General features: G+C 42.5%; 1 protein-coding gene, 1 long non-coding RNA gene and 1 pseudogene across 2 annotated transcripts in view; 2 read left to right on the top strand and 1 right to left on the bottom strand.

Moving 5' to 3' along the window:
* Nucleotides 1-467: 467 nt before the first annotated feature.
* On the bottom strand, nt 468-6534 carry LOC144242534 (uncharacterized). The gene is made up of 3 exons (XR_013338375.1): nt 6470-6534; nt 4832-4924; nt 468-740 (listed from the first exon to the last, which is right to left on the bottom strand). It is a non-coding gene; the product is annotated as an uncharacterized LOC144242534 (long non-coding RNA).
* On the top strand, nt 1740-2491 carry LOC144242529 (thyroid transcription factor 1-associated protein 26 pseudogene; annotated as a pseudogene).
* A 109-nt stretch (nt 6535-6643) lies between the features above and the next one.
* Nucleotides 6644-17476, top strand: part of CAT (catalase) — a 34761-nt gene continuing 23928 nt past the window's right edge. The window contains exon 1 of the mRNA XM_077777486.1: nt 6644-6818. Coding sequence (XP_077633612.1) covers nt 6753-6818 — 66 coding nt within the window. The 5' untranslated portion in view covers nt 6644-6752. The remainder of the gene's footprint in view (nt 6819-17476) is intronic.

Below are 17476 nucleotides of genomic sequence, written 5' to 3' on the forward strand. Positions count from 1 at the left end.
GTGCCTTGGACTCAGAGATGAAGGCCTCATTTGTGAGGGTGGCTTAGTTGCCTTCATGCCATCTAAGTCTGAGATGTTTTGTGTGACAGAAATAAAGTTTTACATTGTTGAAGCCATGGTATTTTGGGGGGTTCTTTTCATTATGGCAGCTTAGATTATACATACTACAGAAGGTATTAATATATCATTGCTTAATATCTTATTAATATCTAGAAGCTTCAAAGAGTTGGTGGAGGTCACACAGTTTGTAAGAAGCCATAATGGGATTCAAACCCAAGTGCTCTGATGCTAGAGCTGAGACTTTTAACTGTGCATCGTGTTGTTTTGCCCCTTGAAGCCTTGCTGGTCTATGATCTAGGTCTTGAGGAAGAAGAGACACACCTGTCCCAGTCCTCCCGGTCTACAGCCCCAGCTACAACCAGTAGCTCCACATAGCATGTATAATTTATCACTATTCAGCTCTCCATAGATACGTAAGGGTGTGGCCTCAAGCCATATTGAATGTGTGGGTTTATCTATGAGGTTTTGGTCATTTTTTTGAATTGTCAGACTTTAGGAACCCATGTCTGGTTTCTGCATATAGACTTAAGCCCAGAGTCAAGCACAAAGGCAACACTTAACAGTATATACAAAGGAGACAATCAAAATACTTCAAAGACAGCAGCTCTGGAAAACAACTCAAGCCAGGCATAGCGATCCCAGTAGTTAACATGACAGACTTGTACAGGCCATGCAGGATCCTAGATGAGGGGGACAAGTGGGAGAAGAGCAGAAGTCAAAGCCAGTCTGAGTCAGAGGTCAGCATGCTTGGGCAAACTTCAAAAAGGCTGAACTCCAGTTGCAAATGTTTGCTTGCCCTCCCAGTACTACTCAAGTTGTCACAATACCATCAGTGATGATGTCAGACTTTCAAGAAAGAATGGAAGAAATCTCTTCAGATTTCTGTGGCCACAGTGGGGCTAACATAATGCTTATTCTTGGCACTATACCTAACACCTGTTCATCCTTCAAGGTTCATTTGGCCTTTATTTCCTTGAGGAAGCCTCTCATGACCTCTCAAGTTCAGGTTAGGCAAACTTTTTTGGTGCCACTGCAGCAGCTGTATTTTCTTTCTTAGAACACTCTTCACATGGTGTTATTTCCTGGGTTTTGGATTGTTTTTGCTGATCCCCATCTCCTTCACTGCTATGTTCCCAAAGTCAATCACGCAGAGAGCACAGGACATTGTAGACATTCACTAGATGGAATGAATCCCATGGGGGTGGTGGAAATGGCTGAATATAATGAAAGAGGTGTTGTCCTTTCTGAACAGTCTAATAAAACATGCAATTTTAGGTAGCTAGAATCTAACTACTAACGTATCTTTAAAATTTTATTTCCAGTCCTTACTCTCAGTGCTGGTGAATGTCAACTGTTTCAAGTTTTGCAGACAAAACTGACAGTATGCCACAAGGGACTTCAAATGTGTATATGATTTGAACCAAAAATTACTTACTTCTAGAAATAGGTCCTAAGGAAGCAAATACAAATACAAATAGAGGAAGGATGTTCACTATACTGTTATTTATAGTAAAAAAAATTTAAATGTTTCCAATAAGGGAATGTGTAAACAAGGGATCAGTCCTTTGATTGCACATTGTGCAGGCAAGAGGAAAAAAAATCACACTTTGGAAGAATATTTAAAAACCCAGAAAGAATCTCATCCCATAATGTTAAGTAGAAGAAGCAAGACTTTGGACATGATTGATGTGCCATGGTGCCAGAGAGGTGGTGGCAAGGCGGACTCGGAGTTTGGGAACATGTGGCAAAGGAGATTTTCATCAGATTCAGGAATAATAAATTTGAACAAAGGATGTGGTGGCCTAACCATTCGCTTTCTTTTGCAGGGAGCATTCCTGATGGACAGGCTTTACGTTTCAAGAAAACTGAAGATTCAGCAAAATTACAAGAAATTGCTACAGAAGGGGAAGAGAGTTCAAACCTCATAGGAATCCCAGTTCACAGATGGGTGCTTAGATAATCTGAAACATCTCTAATTAGATGAAGAGGAAAGGCTCAGGAAGCAATTTAGAAGAGTTAACCAGCCTTTGTCAGAAGAACAAGTTGATCAGCCGTTTCCAGAAGTAACAATGCTACTTTGCCCAGGCTTTGTCTGAAGAACACTGACCAGCTCAGCCTGAACAGCATAGCAAAAGTATAAACTTCATTACTATTCCAAAGAAAAAGAAAAAGAAACTATCAAATGGAAAAGCAGAAGAAAGACACGGATAAGTACCAGCTAAGTGTGCTGCTAGGAAACAAGAATTTGAGAGTAGAAAATGAGAGAGACCAAGTTCAAAGGCTCTACAAAATGAAAAAAATGGAAGTGTTCAAAATGTTGAACAAAAAGATTAAAAAGGGCCAACCAAACTTGAATTTACAAATGGAGTATCTTTTAAAAAATACAAGAAAAAAACTCCTGTCAGATGTTTTGTCCTTAATCAAGAGTTAAACTATCTGCTGTATGTTGAGTTCTTCTGCATATGTGATGTAACTCCAACTAACTGAAGTTATCAACATAAACTGGAATGCTAAGCTACACTAAATATAACATGTCTAAATATTTTTGTTCTTGTAACGGAAATTTTTCTGTGTATGGTCTACAGAATATACTTTGTTTCTTATTTATTTGCCTCTGAGGAAAGTTGGCTTGAAGAACGGAAAGAGTTCTATCTGGCTGACAGGTTTAAGTACATAATACTTTTGTACCACACGAGAAATAATATGTCAAAATATTATTATATTTGCCTATTATTATAATAGGCAAAATAAAATGTTTTGAAAGTTAAAAAAAAATCAGCTTGTGGGCAAAGGCAGCACCACTTTTGTGGCCCTGCAAATTTCCACTGTGGCCTATTAGATGGCTGGGGGAGTCTTTACGCCAAAGATGTCCAGAATCTGGTCCTTCCCCATGAGCCACTTCACCCCCTCCCAAAACAACTTAGCTTCCGGTGTCCAGGCCAGTGAGGGGAGGGTGGGGAGGGTGGGGAGGCACTTCCCCAGTATTAATGGGCCACATGAGGAGAAGGCCTTTGTGCCATGGTCTTTTGGGGGTCCCATAGGGTGGCAGTAATCCTTCAGCTTTCCTCTCCATCAGGGGCAAGGTGGTGGAGAAGCACCAAGGGTCTTCTCTGGGCATGAGGGAAGGGCTCCGAGTACCTGCAGTCCCTCCCTGTCTCTGATGGCGTGTCCATCCTTCAGACTGTTGTCAATTGTTTTTGTTTTGTATGAGCGAAATTATCTTTACTAAACAGATTTAATAGTTGAAAGAAAAGCCAGCACACAAAAAATTATATACTCTGTATGATCCATTATTAATCTCTCTCTTACACACATATACACACACACATACACAAACACATTGCATACACTAGAGAAAATATTGGTAAGAAAGGTATTTATTTATTACTACTTGTGGATAATTGTTTATTTTACATGCTATTTTGTATTTGCAAGCTCTCATTAGTAGGCATGCACCACTTTTAAAATCAGAAAAGAAAAAGTTAGGGTAATAACAAATTTCAAATTCTTATTTCTGTGTTTCCTTTTTCCAAACACCCAGATAAATAATATGGTACATGTATGTTCCAAATGGCCATTACTAGACCCAAAGGATGTCTGGGCTACCTCCTTTTAAGTTGTTGTTCTTTTACAAAATTTTTTTTAATGTTTAATTTTGAGAGAGAGAGAGAGAGAGAGAGAGAGAGAAAGAGAATCTGAAGTAGGTTCCAGGCTCTGAGCTGTCAGCACAGAGGCACAGAGCCCGATACGGGGTTCAAACCCACAAACCATGAGATCATGAGGTGAGCCAAAGTCAGATGCTTAGCCAACTGAGCCACCCAGGTGCCCCAAGTAATTGTTCTTATTAGAGTAGAAGTAATGTGTGGTAAAGCAAAATAGGCAGAGTAGAAGGTACATGCCTATTTTATACATATAAACCTGTTTTACACATATAGAACCATTTTCACTTTTTGCAAATTGGGTTTCCCTCTCCTGTATGCTCAGGACTAGTCCACAAGGGGTTGAAAACATACACATACCATTCTGTGGTAGTGTCCACTGTCTTTCCCTCACAGGGCATTCTGGGTTGTGACACATCTCTTCTCTTTTACACTCTGTTCTTTTTTTCTACCCCTCTCTCTATCCCCAGGTTACTCCATAAGCCCATTGTGAAAAGAATGAAATCAAAACATGTGGAACATTCTCAGCCCCTCACAGGGTGGGTGGAATCAGAATGGAAATAATTATCTCAGTTTCAATTAATCTCATGCTGCGCTATATTAATACCTGTCATCCAACAAGACATAGTTCCCCCTCTCCATTCTTTCAAATACTGATTGAAGAAAATTTTCAATAAAGGTTCCTAGTTGAGTGCCCAGACTTTTCTCTTCAACAGTTATTGTATGGCCTATTTTGTAGGTTTGGTTTTTGATTTGGTGATATCAGGATTAATAACATTATGTTTTGTGCCAGTATATTTTATTTCACTGGGTTCTGAATAATCATAGAACAGTATTTTCTAAATAGCAATTGTATTCAACACCAATGAAAATACTCACATGTTTGTATTAGTAAAATATAAAAATCTGGGACCAAATTTGTTTACTGAACCAATCACTTGGGATTACCTTTAGGAGTCAAGTAGATTTAGTTTAATGTATTTTTAAATTAGGGCTGGTTCTTAGAGCTGTTTTCACTTAAACTATAATTAGACTATAGTTGTAAAGCCAGTGAATATAATGCTACCAGTGTAGCCAATATAAATTCATTGTCATTACTTGTAAGCACATACCTTATTTTAATATACAAGATTTGACATGATCTGAAAGTGTCTTGTTTCTCCATTTCTCTTTCACTGGAAATTCCTTAGGAATCCAAACCAACACTAAAGAAAACAGAGAAAAAAATAAACAGGACAATGTTCATGTAAAGATCAAAGGTTAACACATGCCTCCAGGCCTCTTTTTATTTACTTGGTTGAAATTTATCTTAGTCAGTGAAGAAAATGAGTAGTTTGATCTTTTCCACCTTTATTTATTCAACAGGCCATGAGCTCAGGAGATGAACAAGGCTAGAATCCTGGCTCTAACCTTTAATAATTGTGTAATCTTGAACAAATTACTTATTTAACCTCTCCATGCCTCAGTTTCTTAAACTGTAAAATGAGGATAATATTAGTACCTAACACATAGAGTTGTTTGGAGGGTTAACTAAACAAATGCAAACAAAATTCTTAGAACATTTTTTGGCATGGAGTAAGTACTCAAATTCTAGTTGTGCAGAATACAACACAGAGCAAGTCAAATGTGATTCCTGCCCTCATGGAGTTTATACTCTGGTGGCAGTGGGAGTGAAGCGGGTAGCAAAAGACACCGCACAAATCACACAGCTAATGGCATCTTTGTGGTTGTGTTAAGTGTAATGAAGGAGAAACACAGGGCACTGAAGATCATTTGCTCTTTCAATGAACTGCAAAAGTTTTATAAACTTACATATATATAAAACTTATATATCACACTTTTATAAAGTTAAGAACATCTGAAAGTTTCATTATCCTATATCCACCCATGATAGGCAGTTTTATTGGAAAATATCAAAATTAAAAGTTGAGCACTCTGAATTTGAAGATTATATTTATATGTGTCCAGGTGTTTAAAGAGAAATCGTAGTACCTGAGAGGGGAAATCATTCAAGCCATTTGGTAACAGTGACAAACTAGTCAATAACTCACTCAAGATTTAATTTTCCAGTATGGCTCTTTAAAGACATAGGATTCTAAAATTCTTAGAATTTTTCAAAATTGTTATTCTTAGAAAGGCAGGATAGCATACTGGTTCAGGACCCAGGTCCCCAAGGATCTAGACTCTGACATTTTGCTAGCTTTTAACTCCTATTCGGCAAGTTCCTCCACCTCTCTTAAGCCTCAAATTCGTTCTCTTTCAAGTTGGAGGTAACAAAACTTTATCAAGAGATTGGAAAATTAAATGATACAGCCTGGCAAACATCTAGCAGCGTCTGGCACACAGCAGATAGTCCAAAAAGGGGAACCCAAAAGGCTGAACTTCCTTCCTAAGGATTTTAGACTATTAAGACCATGAAGCACTTGTCCATGTTTCATTTTTCCGTGGAAATAGTCTGTGATCGAGGAAAACTAACGTGACATTGGAGAAGAGTCCTGGAATTCATCCCAAGATTTTTGACTTATTAAAATGAGCTGAGGTCGTGTTTACAGCTCAAAGCTCCACCCAGCAGCGCCTAAGCGTTCCCTCAGCAAAACTGGCAGGCCACCAACCGTCACTTTGCCTGGCAGCCTGAAGGATGCTGATAACCGGAGGCGAGACTGAGGCCCCCGTTAACGCAGCCCAGCTCTGGGTTCACGAATCCCGCGGTCTTGGGGTCGGAAGGGCGGGGCTCCCCCCATTACACACACCTCTCAGGCCTCTCCCAATCCCCAGGTTCCGTCTCCCTCCCGGAGGCCTAGCGCCTGGCCCCTCTACTCCCGCCCATATTTGGTTTCCAATCCCATCCTGCCTGGCGCTCGAGCGGCCAATCAGGAGGCGGTCCTCCCTCGGGGGCGGGGCGAGGGGCGGGGCGGACTGGCGGAGCCTGAGGTCGCTTACTTCTGCCGGGCGGCGGTAGACGGGTTCTCCAGCGGAGGGTGGAGACGCGTAGCCCAGGCTCCCTGCAACGTTCTGCGAAGCCAGTCGGACACCATGGCGGACAGCCGAGATCCAGCCAGCGACCAGATGAAGCACTGGAAGGAGCAGCGGGGCGCGCAGGTATACCCTGCGGCCCTCGCGCCGGCCCGAAGGTTTGCGCAGAGAGCTGGGCGTGGGCAAGTAACGGCCCGGCTTCTCCAGCGCTGCCGAGTTGCGGGGGGCAGTCCCACTCATCACAGGCCAGGGTGGGCGCTGCTTTCCCGTCTCTAAAGACTGCTCCATTCGCGGGGAGGAGGGGAGAGGTGTCTGGGGCCGGGGGCACGCCAGCAGGGTTTGTCGTCGGCCGCAGGGCGTGGGTGATTGGCTCCGATTTTTGCAATTCTGCCAGCTGGGACAGAGGTCGCAGCTTGCAGGAGGACTGAAGGCTCATGGGGAAAGAGGCAGAGCTGCAGCAAGAAGGGAAGTGGGGTGGGGGTGGGGGGGAGTAGGAACCGGGCTCTAGCCTTGACCTTGCTCTGGCAATAACTACAAGCCTCCATATTTGCATGGGGGCAGGGATCGTGCTTTATCCTCTCGATGTCCCCGACACTGCTCATGATACCGGATACTCAATGCGCACGGCATTAAACGACTAATAAAGACTTTTTACATCCATTATTCTATTTGCATTTAAAAAACACCACGCCTAACATTTTAGAGCTAAAAGCGACAATAGGGATTGGTTAATGCGTTTATTCACACGTATTCTTTGAGTGCCTGCATAATCACTGTGCTGAGACCAGGTGTACAAATGCCAGTGAGGCAAGAACTATAGCATCGGGAAGCTCAAAATCTAGTCAGGGAGACAACACAGGTAAACAAATGATTAACATACAGCGTGGTGAAGGCTCTAATACAGGTTATCTGTAAAGTATAAAGGGAATGACCGCACTTGGCTGGAAATTTTCCCAAGGCACGTGACATCTGAACAAGCACTTTAAGGAGAAGGCTTTCAGCTTAGTGGTGGTGGGTGAGGCATTCCTGGCCTGTATCCACAGATGCAGAGTCTTAAACAGCATCTTTGAGCAGGTTGGATTAGTTGAGAGGGCATCTGATCTGAGTTTTCTTTTGTATTGCCCAGAGAGTGTGAGGGACTTGCTTAGTTCCCATGGCAGTTGGTTAATGGCAGAGGATGAGAGCCATGCTTTTTCTCATCTTAATGCGCTTTCTCAAAACTAGCTTAGTATTCATGAACTGGGGTATTAAAGCTAAGTGTCCACGGATCGCTTTATAGGTAGTTCCCTGCTCCTGAGAAGACTGTCATTCTCTTCTAAGGGCCTGGAAGATCTTTCTTCTTGTTTTATCCTTTATTATATGCCAGAAATGTAGTTCAGTTTTTCTTGAGTTCCTAACGTGAACCAGAGAGACTTGGAGTCTTATTAATTAAAGACAGGCAGCTAGAGGCAGAGTTAAGATTAGAATGTAGCTGGTGGGACCAGGATTCTGTCTATACCCAGTGGTAGCTAAACCCTGGTTCACACTGAAGTTTTCATGATACTCTGTGAACTGAGAAAAATATGAACTATGGAGTGAGTTTTTCATAAAGCACAATTTATTCATTTTTAAAGACCCTCCCCCCTTTGTTCCGAGACTAGCTTTTCTCTTCATTTCGAGAATCAGTAACTTGTTATTAAATCATTAAGACCCTACTGGTGATTTTCCCTACTAGGTTGCCTATGTGTGAAGCATCTGGCTCACAAAAGCACATCTGTGATCGGGTGACTCCTAGTTGTTTCCTTTGCCTGTGTGCATGGTCCCATTTGGCAGTCATTTTGATGTCTTGTTGTTCTTCACACTTAGCTGCTCTGAGTTATTTCTTGAGGTGATCCCCTTCCCCTCTCCTGATCCTCCAGAAGGAATTTTGCATATGTAGACTTTATAATTTTCCAGTGCTTTCTATGGAAAATTTCAAACATTCAGAGCAGTTGAAAGAATTGTGCAGTGTATACTTATATATTCACCCCATTTTGCTGTGTATCTTTTATTACATGTTATTCTAGCTGTCCATCTCTTTGCACATCCATTCACCTCCCTCTTTTTGGGGGCTGCATTTCAGATTAGGTTGTAGACATCAGTGGACTTTACCCCTAAACACTAAGCCTTCAACTGAACAGAGTTCAGTGTTTGATTGCATATTTAAGATAATAACTATAGCGAAATATACAAATATTAAGTGTACCATTCCATGATATTTTGATTAACATATACACTTGTGAATCCTATTTCCTCATCAAGATATATAGAAGGTTGTTGTCACCCTGGAAAGTTCCCTCATGCTATTTCCTAGTGATTTATGGCACCCTCTGCAGTCTTGTCCTATGCAGCCACTGTTTTGACTTTTTTTTAACCATTGGATTATGTACTTTTTTGTGTTGACACTTCTTTCATTCATCAAAAATATTTTAAGAGTAAAAAGAGAAAAAAATGTTTTAAGATTCATTCATGATGCTGCATGTATCAGTAGTTGGTTGTTTTTATTACTGAGCAGTAGTATTCCATTGCATGAATATATCACCATTTGTTTATCCTGTTGCTGGACATGAGGGCTATTTCCAGTATTGGGGTGCTATAAATAAAGCTACCTTGAGAAGTCTCATACAAGTATTTTTGTGCACATATGCTTTCTTAGGAAATACCTAGCAGTAGAACTGCTGGGTCATGGGGTAAGTGAATATTTTATGAGAAACTGTTAAGCCTTTTTCTGAAGTGTTTGTACCGTGTTTTTACACTTCCATCAACAGTATATGAGAGTACCAGTTGCTCCACATCCTGTCAACACTGGTGTTACCAGCCTTTTAATTTCAGCCATTCTTGTGGATATGACATGATGTCTCATTATGGTTGTAATTTGCATTGTGCGTGATGAATAAAGATAGCTGTCTTTTCATGTGCTCAGTGACCATTAGCATATGTTCTTTTGACATAGCTGTTCAAATCTTTTGTCCTTTATTTATTTATTTATTTTTTTAAAATGTTTTTTTTTAATTTTTTTAATTTCTAGGAGAGAGAGAGAGAGACAGCGTGAGCAGGAGAGGGTCAGAGAGAGAGCGAGTCACAGACTGAAACAGGCTCCAGGCTCTGAGCTGGCAGTCAGCACAGAGCCCGACGCGGGGCCCGAACCCACGAACCGCGAGATCATGACCTAAGCGAAAGTTGGACGCTTAACCGACTAAGCCACCCAGGCGCCCCAAATCTTTTGTCCTTTAAAAATTAGTTTTTTATTGTTAATCTGTAGCTCATATTTTAAATCATATGTGGACTAAGCACTGTAATAATCCCAAAATCTGTAATGGTATAAACACATTAGAAATTTATTTCTCTCTCATGGGGCACCTGGGTGGCTTAGTCGGTTAAGCGTCCGACTTTCGCTTAGGTCATGATCTCGCGGTTCGTGGGTTTGGGCCCCGCGTCGGGCTCTGTGCTGACTGCCAGCTCGACTGCCAGCTCAGAGCCTGGAGCCTGTTTCAGTCTGTGACTCCCTCTCTCTCTGACCCTCCCCTGCTCACACTGTCTCTCTCTCTCTCCTAGAAATAAATAAAAATATTTTTAAAAAATTTATTTCTCTCTTACCTGATGAGCTAAAGTGGTTTGAGGTTGAAGAGATGGGGTGAGTACTCTCCTGCCCACAGTTATTGGCAAAAGGAGCCCCCCCCCAGCACTTTGACATTTGGCTTTAAAGGTTGCCCTGGGCATCACAGTCCAGCCTTGGAAGGTTAAGAACCTGGAGGACGGTATGTGGGAGGTTTAGAGACCAGGCTGGGAGTGGTGTAGGTCACTTTTGCTCACATTCCATTGGCTACAATGCCACACATGTTACATGACCACAGCTAACAGTGAGGGCACCTGGGAAGTACAATCCACCTCTGTCCAGGTAGCCGACACTACTATATTATCCAAGCCATACATTCCATGTGAACGTCTATTTAGCCATTTCTTGTGATGGGGTGATGATGGGCAAGCAGATATAGTCTTTTTTTTTTTTAAAGATTATGTCATTTTTACTTCCTGACATTAAAATAGTCTACCTGTTAGAAAATTATGATAGTAACAGATAATGCGTGTGTGTGTATTTATTTTTCTCCCCGTACTTGGCAAATGCCTCTATTTAAATGGGCAGCTCTGTGTCAACATCCTCCGTCCTACTCCTTGCTTTTTGAAAATGTTTTGCTTGAGAGCTTTAAGTTTTGGAACTATAGGAAGTTCTGTAGGAAGGCAGCCTGGTGTCTTCTCCAAGAATCAGATGCAGAATGCCAAGCTGGGTGTATCCTCCTTTGGAACCAAAGTGTCAACCAATGTGAAAACAATTTATTGGGAATCTCTCCTTGTAGTCATATTTTGTTGCTGACAAGTGAATTGGAAGCTTTGTAAACCTTAATAAGTGATCATTGAATCAAATCCGTTATAGGTATGACTTGGGTTTTCTTAAAAATCTTTATTTCAAGGTGCCTGGATGGCTCAGTTGGTTAAGTGTCTGACTTCGGCTCAGGTCATGGTCTTGTGGTTCTTGAGTTCGAGCCCTGTGTCAGGCTCTGTGCTGACAGCTCAGACCCTGAATTCTGTGCCTTCCTCTCTTTCTGCCCCTCCTCCACTCAGGTTCTGTCTTTCTCTCTCTCAAAAATAAACAAACATTAAAAAAAAAATTATTTCGGGGCGCCTGGGTGGCTTAGTCGGTTAAGCGTCTGGCTTTCGCTTAGGTCATGATCTCGCGGTTCGTGGGTTCGAGCCCCGCTTGGGGCTCTGTGCTAACTGCCAGCTCAGAGCCTGGAGCCTGTTTCAGTCTGTGACTCCCTCTCTCTCTGGCCCTCCCCTGCTCGCGCTGTCTCTCTCTCTTTCTCTCCTAGAAATAAATAAAAAAAATTAAAAAAAAATTATTTCTTCTTCCCTCAAAATACATTGAAGGGAAGGAATTGGTTCTCCAGGTATTACCAGTCATGTTGGATGGAACTTCAATAGGAACATTCTTGTTCATCAGTTAGAATGCTCTTCCTTTTGGATAGTTAGGCTTAATTAGTAGCCTCTTATTCCCTTAAAAATTGTAGAATTTGAACAGTTCAAGCTTTACCTTTTTTAAACAGTTCCTTTATTACCTGGGAGAGAGATTGGGACTTGGTTCTCATTCCTATCACTGAGTCGTAAGACAGAGCTCATGAGGATTTATGTATTTCAAGGTGATTTGATACTACCTACATCGATATTACACTGTCAGCATTCGGGATGGAGAAAGGGTGACGGATGGCTCCTTGTGCACATGTGCTTTTGTTTCTTTTGGGAACTACATAGGAGTGAGTTTGCTGCGTCATTGTGTGGCGGTGAGAAAGACATGAGAAGTGGAATCAAAATTTCTAAGCTTTCATTTGTTTTAGCCAATATGTAGACCACTCTATATTTTTCTCCAGGTAAGAAAAGAGTGGCTGATTGCAGCATGTAAAACAAGCAGATCTTTGTTTTGTTTACTTTGTTCTTGTTTTTGTCCTTTATTTTCCTCCTGAGTACTGTGATTGCTGTGGTTTCTAATAAAAACAGTCAAAGAATCGTTTACATTTGCGGATCAATTATCCTTCATTTTTTGAGTCTTTCTTTACCATTTTCTCTTATTCCCTACTGTTTTGAAAGATTGAAGGGCTAGGCCAGTTCTTAGTAGCTCCCATACTTACTTTAGACAGGTTCCTCAAGGCAGAGAAAAACCTCTTGCAATAGCTCTTATTTTGTTTATTTTAAAGGTTTTATTATTGATAGGACAATTCTAAATGTTTGCTAATGATTGAAAACCAATAGCAATATTTTGACCATTTCTTTTTTTTTTATTTTTTTTTNCCCAGGCGCCCCAATTTTTTGACCATTTCTTGATGAAAACATTGACAGCTTACCAAGAAGAGCGAAAAAACCATTGGCAACTATTGGTTAGCCTTTTACTTTTACCCACACTAATACGAAACAGCCTTGCTTGGAAAACAGGCATGTCCCATTGGGGTGAAGGAGGAGGTGTGTTCAGTGTACGTGCTCAGAGAGCCAGCCATGTGGCCTTTAAGTCTGACATTTATCTTCCTTGTCAAAGGCAACTTTTATTTTATTTTTTCTTGAATTAAAACTACCCACTAGTTCTCTCTCCTGGGATCCTTGGAATCACTTTTTATTTTCTGTGTCATTGCTTCTTCTCCCTTCCCCAACTCAGTTCAATACCGTGGACAGGCAATTCTTGTCCTGCCTGATGGATTTACTGTTCCTTGCCCAGGGCATTGTTAGTCTAAGACCAGAAAGGCTGCAGATCTGGTAGTAACGTACTGCCGAAATGGCCCGTTCAGAAGCTTTCAGTATACTTTATTTAGCGCCAACAGGATCCGTTTGTGTTCTTTGTTGAGAAGGCAGTGTGGATATTGTAATAATATTGTAGGATGACAGATGGTGACTACGTTTATCAAGGTGAGCACTGAAGTATAGAATTGTGGAATCAATATGTTATATACATATGTTAATTACACTTTCCTTACCCTTTTTGGATTTCACTTTTTCCATGATACGTTATTTAAAAAAAAATTTTTTTTTGAGTGGCAATAGCTTAGGTGGAGGGTCACGGATAACTTAGACAATGAGTAAAATAGAATGAAAATCAGTTTTGCTTCTTGAGTTTAGAATGACCGCCTGGCATTGACTTTATATCAGGTACCTGATGGCTTGACCATGATGAAGTCAGCCTGCAAGACAAAGTACATCCCAGTGATGAAGTCTCCACATTGCCCAGAAAGCATAGTTTTCGGTTATGAAGGCTCTCAGAAACATTTCCCAGGGCTATCAATTCATGTATTTTGTGCTTGTGGATCACCCTGGTGTGAGGTGGCATTAAGGTGGGGCACCTTCTGATGCTTAGAACGTTTTAAGGTTAATAATAATAATAATAATAATAATAATAATAAATTCCTATCAGACTGAGTCAGGAATTTAGGATTAATTAGCCTACATGGTAGTTAGGGTTTTCCATGTTTTCTGGTGACCATAAGCCCTCTCTGGGCAGGAGCCAGCATCAACCAGCTGGGCGGTTGCCCCATGTTTTGTGTACAGTGCTGAACTCTGCTCTTTATCTTGACTGAACGGGTTATGGTAGAAGTTGCATAACTTCTCTTTGCCTCAGTTTCCTCTGTTGTGTAATGGGGATTATAATAGTCCTTAAGAGGTGTAATAACCCAAGTCGAGTTGGGAACAATGCCTGCATAGTAAGCTGTTATTACTGTTGTTCTGTGGTTTGAGAACGTCTAATGAGTAAGACCTCTCACATACACATTCCATACCCAGGCTGAAACAAGGAGTCAGTGGGATGAGTAAATTCCAAGTGTGGATTGGAGAATGTGGCTTAGGAATTTTGGCCAAGAGGGCCTGCTGAGATTTAACCCCTGTTTTGAATTTACCCCCTGTGTTTAGGCAGTGAAGATTACCAGGCCTGCCCCTGGGAGAGCAGGGTGTGTGCTGAAGGATGTGTGCTTCCTGTGGCCCTTGGTTTCTAAAGGGGAAAGGAGTGGGGGGCCTGTGCAGGCCTGGGTTCTTTTCCCAAACTGCCCTCTCAGGGAAGTCTCTCCCCTTCCAGGGAATGGGCCAGGAGGCCTGGAGCACTCTGATATCTCTCCTGCTTCCCCACAGAAATTTGAGGACCAAGGCAGTCTTTGGTCTTCTGTACATGGGTGTGCACATTGCAGGTACTTGATGAGTCTTCGTTAAATAAATTAGCGTGTTAAGCAATAATTTGCTAGAAAATATCAGGCATATTCTGTGGTGAACTCTGAGAATGAGAGGCTGTCATTATGACTTCTTTGGGATTGAAGTCAGGGAGGGGCTGTATTACCAATCTTTATCTATTAAAAAACTGGAAAATGATGTTTAGTAAGTTCTTGGGCCTTCTGTGAGCAGAGGGCACTAATAAGTGGAAACTATGTCGATAAAATATTTTGTCAGAGAAAGCCAACCTTACTCCTCCCAGGAAAATTTCTTCATTCATATCTTAACTCCAGCCAAAAGATACAAAGAGCAAAGCCAAAATGGAATTTTACTTTGAGTCCCCATTTTTAATCATGGCATCAGTTTTTAGCCAAGCCAAACTACTTCTTTACCAATTTCTGCAGCAGTTTTTATAACATTTGTCTAAAGGTGTTTGATCAGAATTTGAAGTTATAAATTAAAATATTTCTTAGTTATTTTTGGGAGGGGAGATGCAAGGAGAGAGGTAGGCTATTATTGCTTCTTCCTCCTACTTAGGAATAATCTTCCTTGGCCAGTTTGGATTGGCCCATAGTTTGATTTATTCACATGTTGAATCCACAAGCATTTTTTTGTGCACGTGTGTGTGTATACTTGCTGATAGCAGCATTGTGTCAGGTGTCAGAGAGATAGAAGTAAAACAAGTATACTATCTAGAGAGGAAAAACAATAAAGCAGACAGGCAGTTATAAAGATTTTGTTCTGTGGGGCACAAGAAGATGCTCTTGGCTCAGCTTGAGGGATGGTGTAGGGGTGAAGGCAGGAAGAGTGGTTCAGGAGAACTGTATGTGAATGTGAGGAATAATTGGCAGCCAGAAAGATGTAAACACCTGAACAGGTACAAATGCTGCTTTTCCTGAGAGAGAGGGAGAGAGAGAGCGAGCAAGAGAGTGAGCAAGCTCTTAGAATTAATTATCCAGCAATGAAAAGCTTTTCTGTTGTTAAAAAATTCCAGTTCTTAAGTGATCTGACTTTAAAAACCACCACCACCACCACCACAACAACATAATGATCAGCAAGTTGGAAGAAATCTCTTTGCTCATCCTGCGTCTCATATGTAACAAGTAAACCTGTGCTCCGACATTGAAATCTGTATAAAATCAAAGTCTCTGATCATACCACATCACCCATTAAATGGGAATAATAACATGTGTCTCACTGGATTATTGGAGGCTTAAGTGAGGGGACTTAGGCAGAGGTAGGTTGGATAAAGCCTTGCCTTTATCCAACGGTAGGTGCTTCGAAAATGGTGGTTACAAAGGGAAATTAGGAGTTCTGTACAGTTCTGCCAACTGCGTTGATTCTCTGCCCTTCTTGATGAACTTTTTTTTTTTTAATGTTTTATTTATTTCTAGGGGAGAGAGAGAGAGACAGTGTGAGCAGGGGAGGGTCAGAGAGAGAGGGAGTCACAGACTCTGAAATAGGCTCCAGGCTCCGAGCTGGCAGTCAGCACAGAGCCCGACGCGGGGCTCGAACCCACGAACCGCGAGATCATGACCCAAGCGAAAGTCAGACGCTTAACCAACTAAGCCACCCAGGCGCCCCTTCTTCTTGATGAACTTTGGACCCGAAATGGCCACCTCCATCCTCTTACTAGAGCAAGCACAGAGCTGGCATCGTGAGATGTTGTATCTTTTTCTGTTGCTTTTAAGAAGCAAGGGTACAGGCTGCAGGGTGTGGCCGTGATGTGGTTCTGCCTCACTCACTATCCTGCAGGGGCCTCTGCCCTCCCTTTTCCAACACTGTAGCCTGTACTGTTGTTTGTGCAGAACCTAGAACTTCCTCTTGCCAGGCTCTGTGGCCTGTGGGGACAGGGAGGACAATGTCCAGTTGAATGAGGGGCCCCTGGTCAAAAAACTGCAGCCTCTGGACACCTCCAGGAGGGGACCTTGTTGAGATGGTTGAGCTTCTCATGTGAGCCACGTGCTCTGTGGCTGCTTTTTGTGTCCTTGACCTGCAGACAGCTTGGACTTCTTTGTCCCTCCAGCTGTTGGTCTCCCAGCATCTGTGTGAAGCCCGCCGCGCCGTCGCTGACCTCAGCCTCCTCAGGCAGCTGCTGGCCCTGCTGTTTGTGGGCTCTTCATCCCCCCTTCTTCTTTTTTTTTTTAATGTTTTATTTATTTCTAGGAGAGAGAGAGAGAGAGACAGCGCGAGCATGGGAGGGCCAGAGAGAGGGAGTCACAGACTGAAACAGCCTCCAGGCTCTGAGCTGGCCGTCAGCACAGAGCCCGACGCGGGGCCTGAACCCACGAACCGCGAGATCATGACCTGAGCGAAAGTCGGACGCTTAACCGACTAAGCCACCCAGGCGCCCCAATCATCCCCCCTTCTTCTATCCTTTGGTCCCCTCCTGTCCGCCTGCCCTTCTCAGCTTGTACGGGGAGAGGCTTCACGTGACCGCACTCCTCTTCCCAGGCGTCCTCTTGCAGGTCTTCCCTTCCTGGATATTTCTGTGGTTTTTCGTAGCCCCGGGAGGGCCGGCTTTCACCGCTTGCCACTTCCTAGTTCAAAAGTATTCTAAACGCTGGAGATTGCTGGAGGTTTGCCCTACACAAGAACAAAAACAAATTGTATTTACAGTGGGGTTGATCGCAGTGCCCGATGCACGGAGCTGACCGTGCAACTGGACAGGGGCGTTCACGGCCTTCTTTCTGACGCACCACCTCTCCCCCACCTCCTTTTCTCACTGACATTCTAGAAAGACTGCATTCATAACCTCTGCTTCCTTCCCTCCCCTGCGTTGCTTGGCCTGCTCAGTGTAACTTTCACCTCCAGTGTCACCGATTTAAAGCCAAAGACAGTTTTCAGAATCCTTTATTAATAGGACCTCAGAGGCACCCAGTTGGCACCTCATATCCTTTGGTTCAAGTCATACTGTCATTGGTCAGTGGTTCTCTGTTTTGTTATTTTACTTACCATTAAAACTGTCATGGGACTGGTCACCAGAGGCCCCCAGGTTTCCGAGACCAGAAGCCTCTGTTTGGTCCTCATTCCAT

The sequence above is a fragment of the Crocuta crocuta genome, unplaced genomic scaffold (genome assembly GCF_008692635.1).
Source record: "Crocuta crocuta isolate KB4526 unplaced genomic scaffold, BGI_CrCroc_1.0 scaffold384, whole genome shotgun sequence".
In the NCBI taxonomy this organism is placed as follows: Eukaryota; Metazoa; Chordata; class Mammalia; order Carnivora; family Hyaenidae; genus Crocuta; species Crocuta crocuta.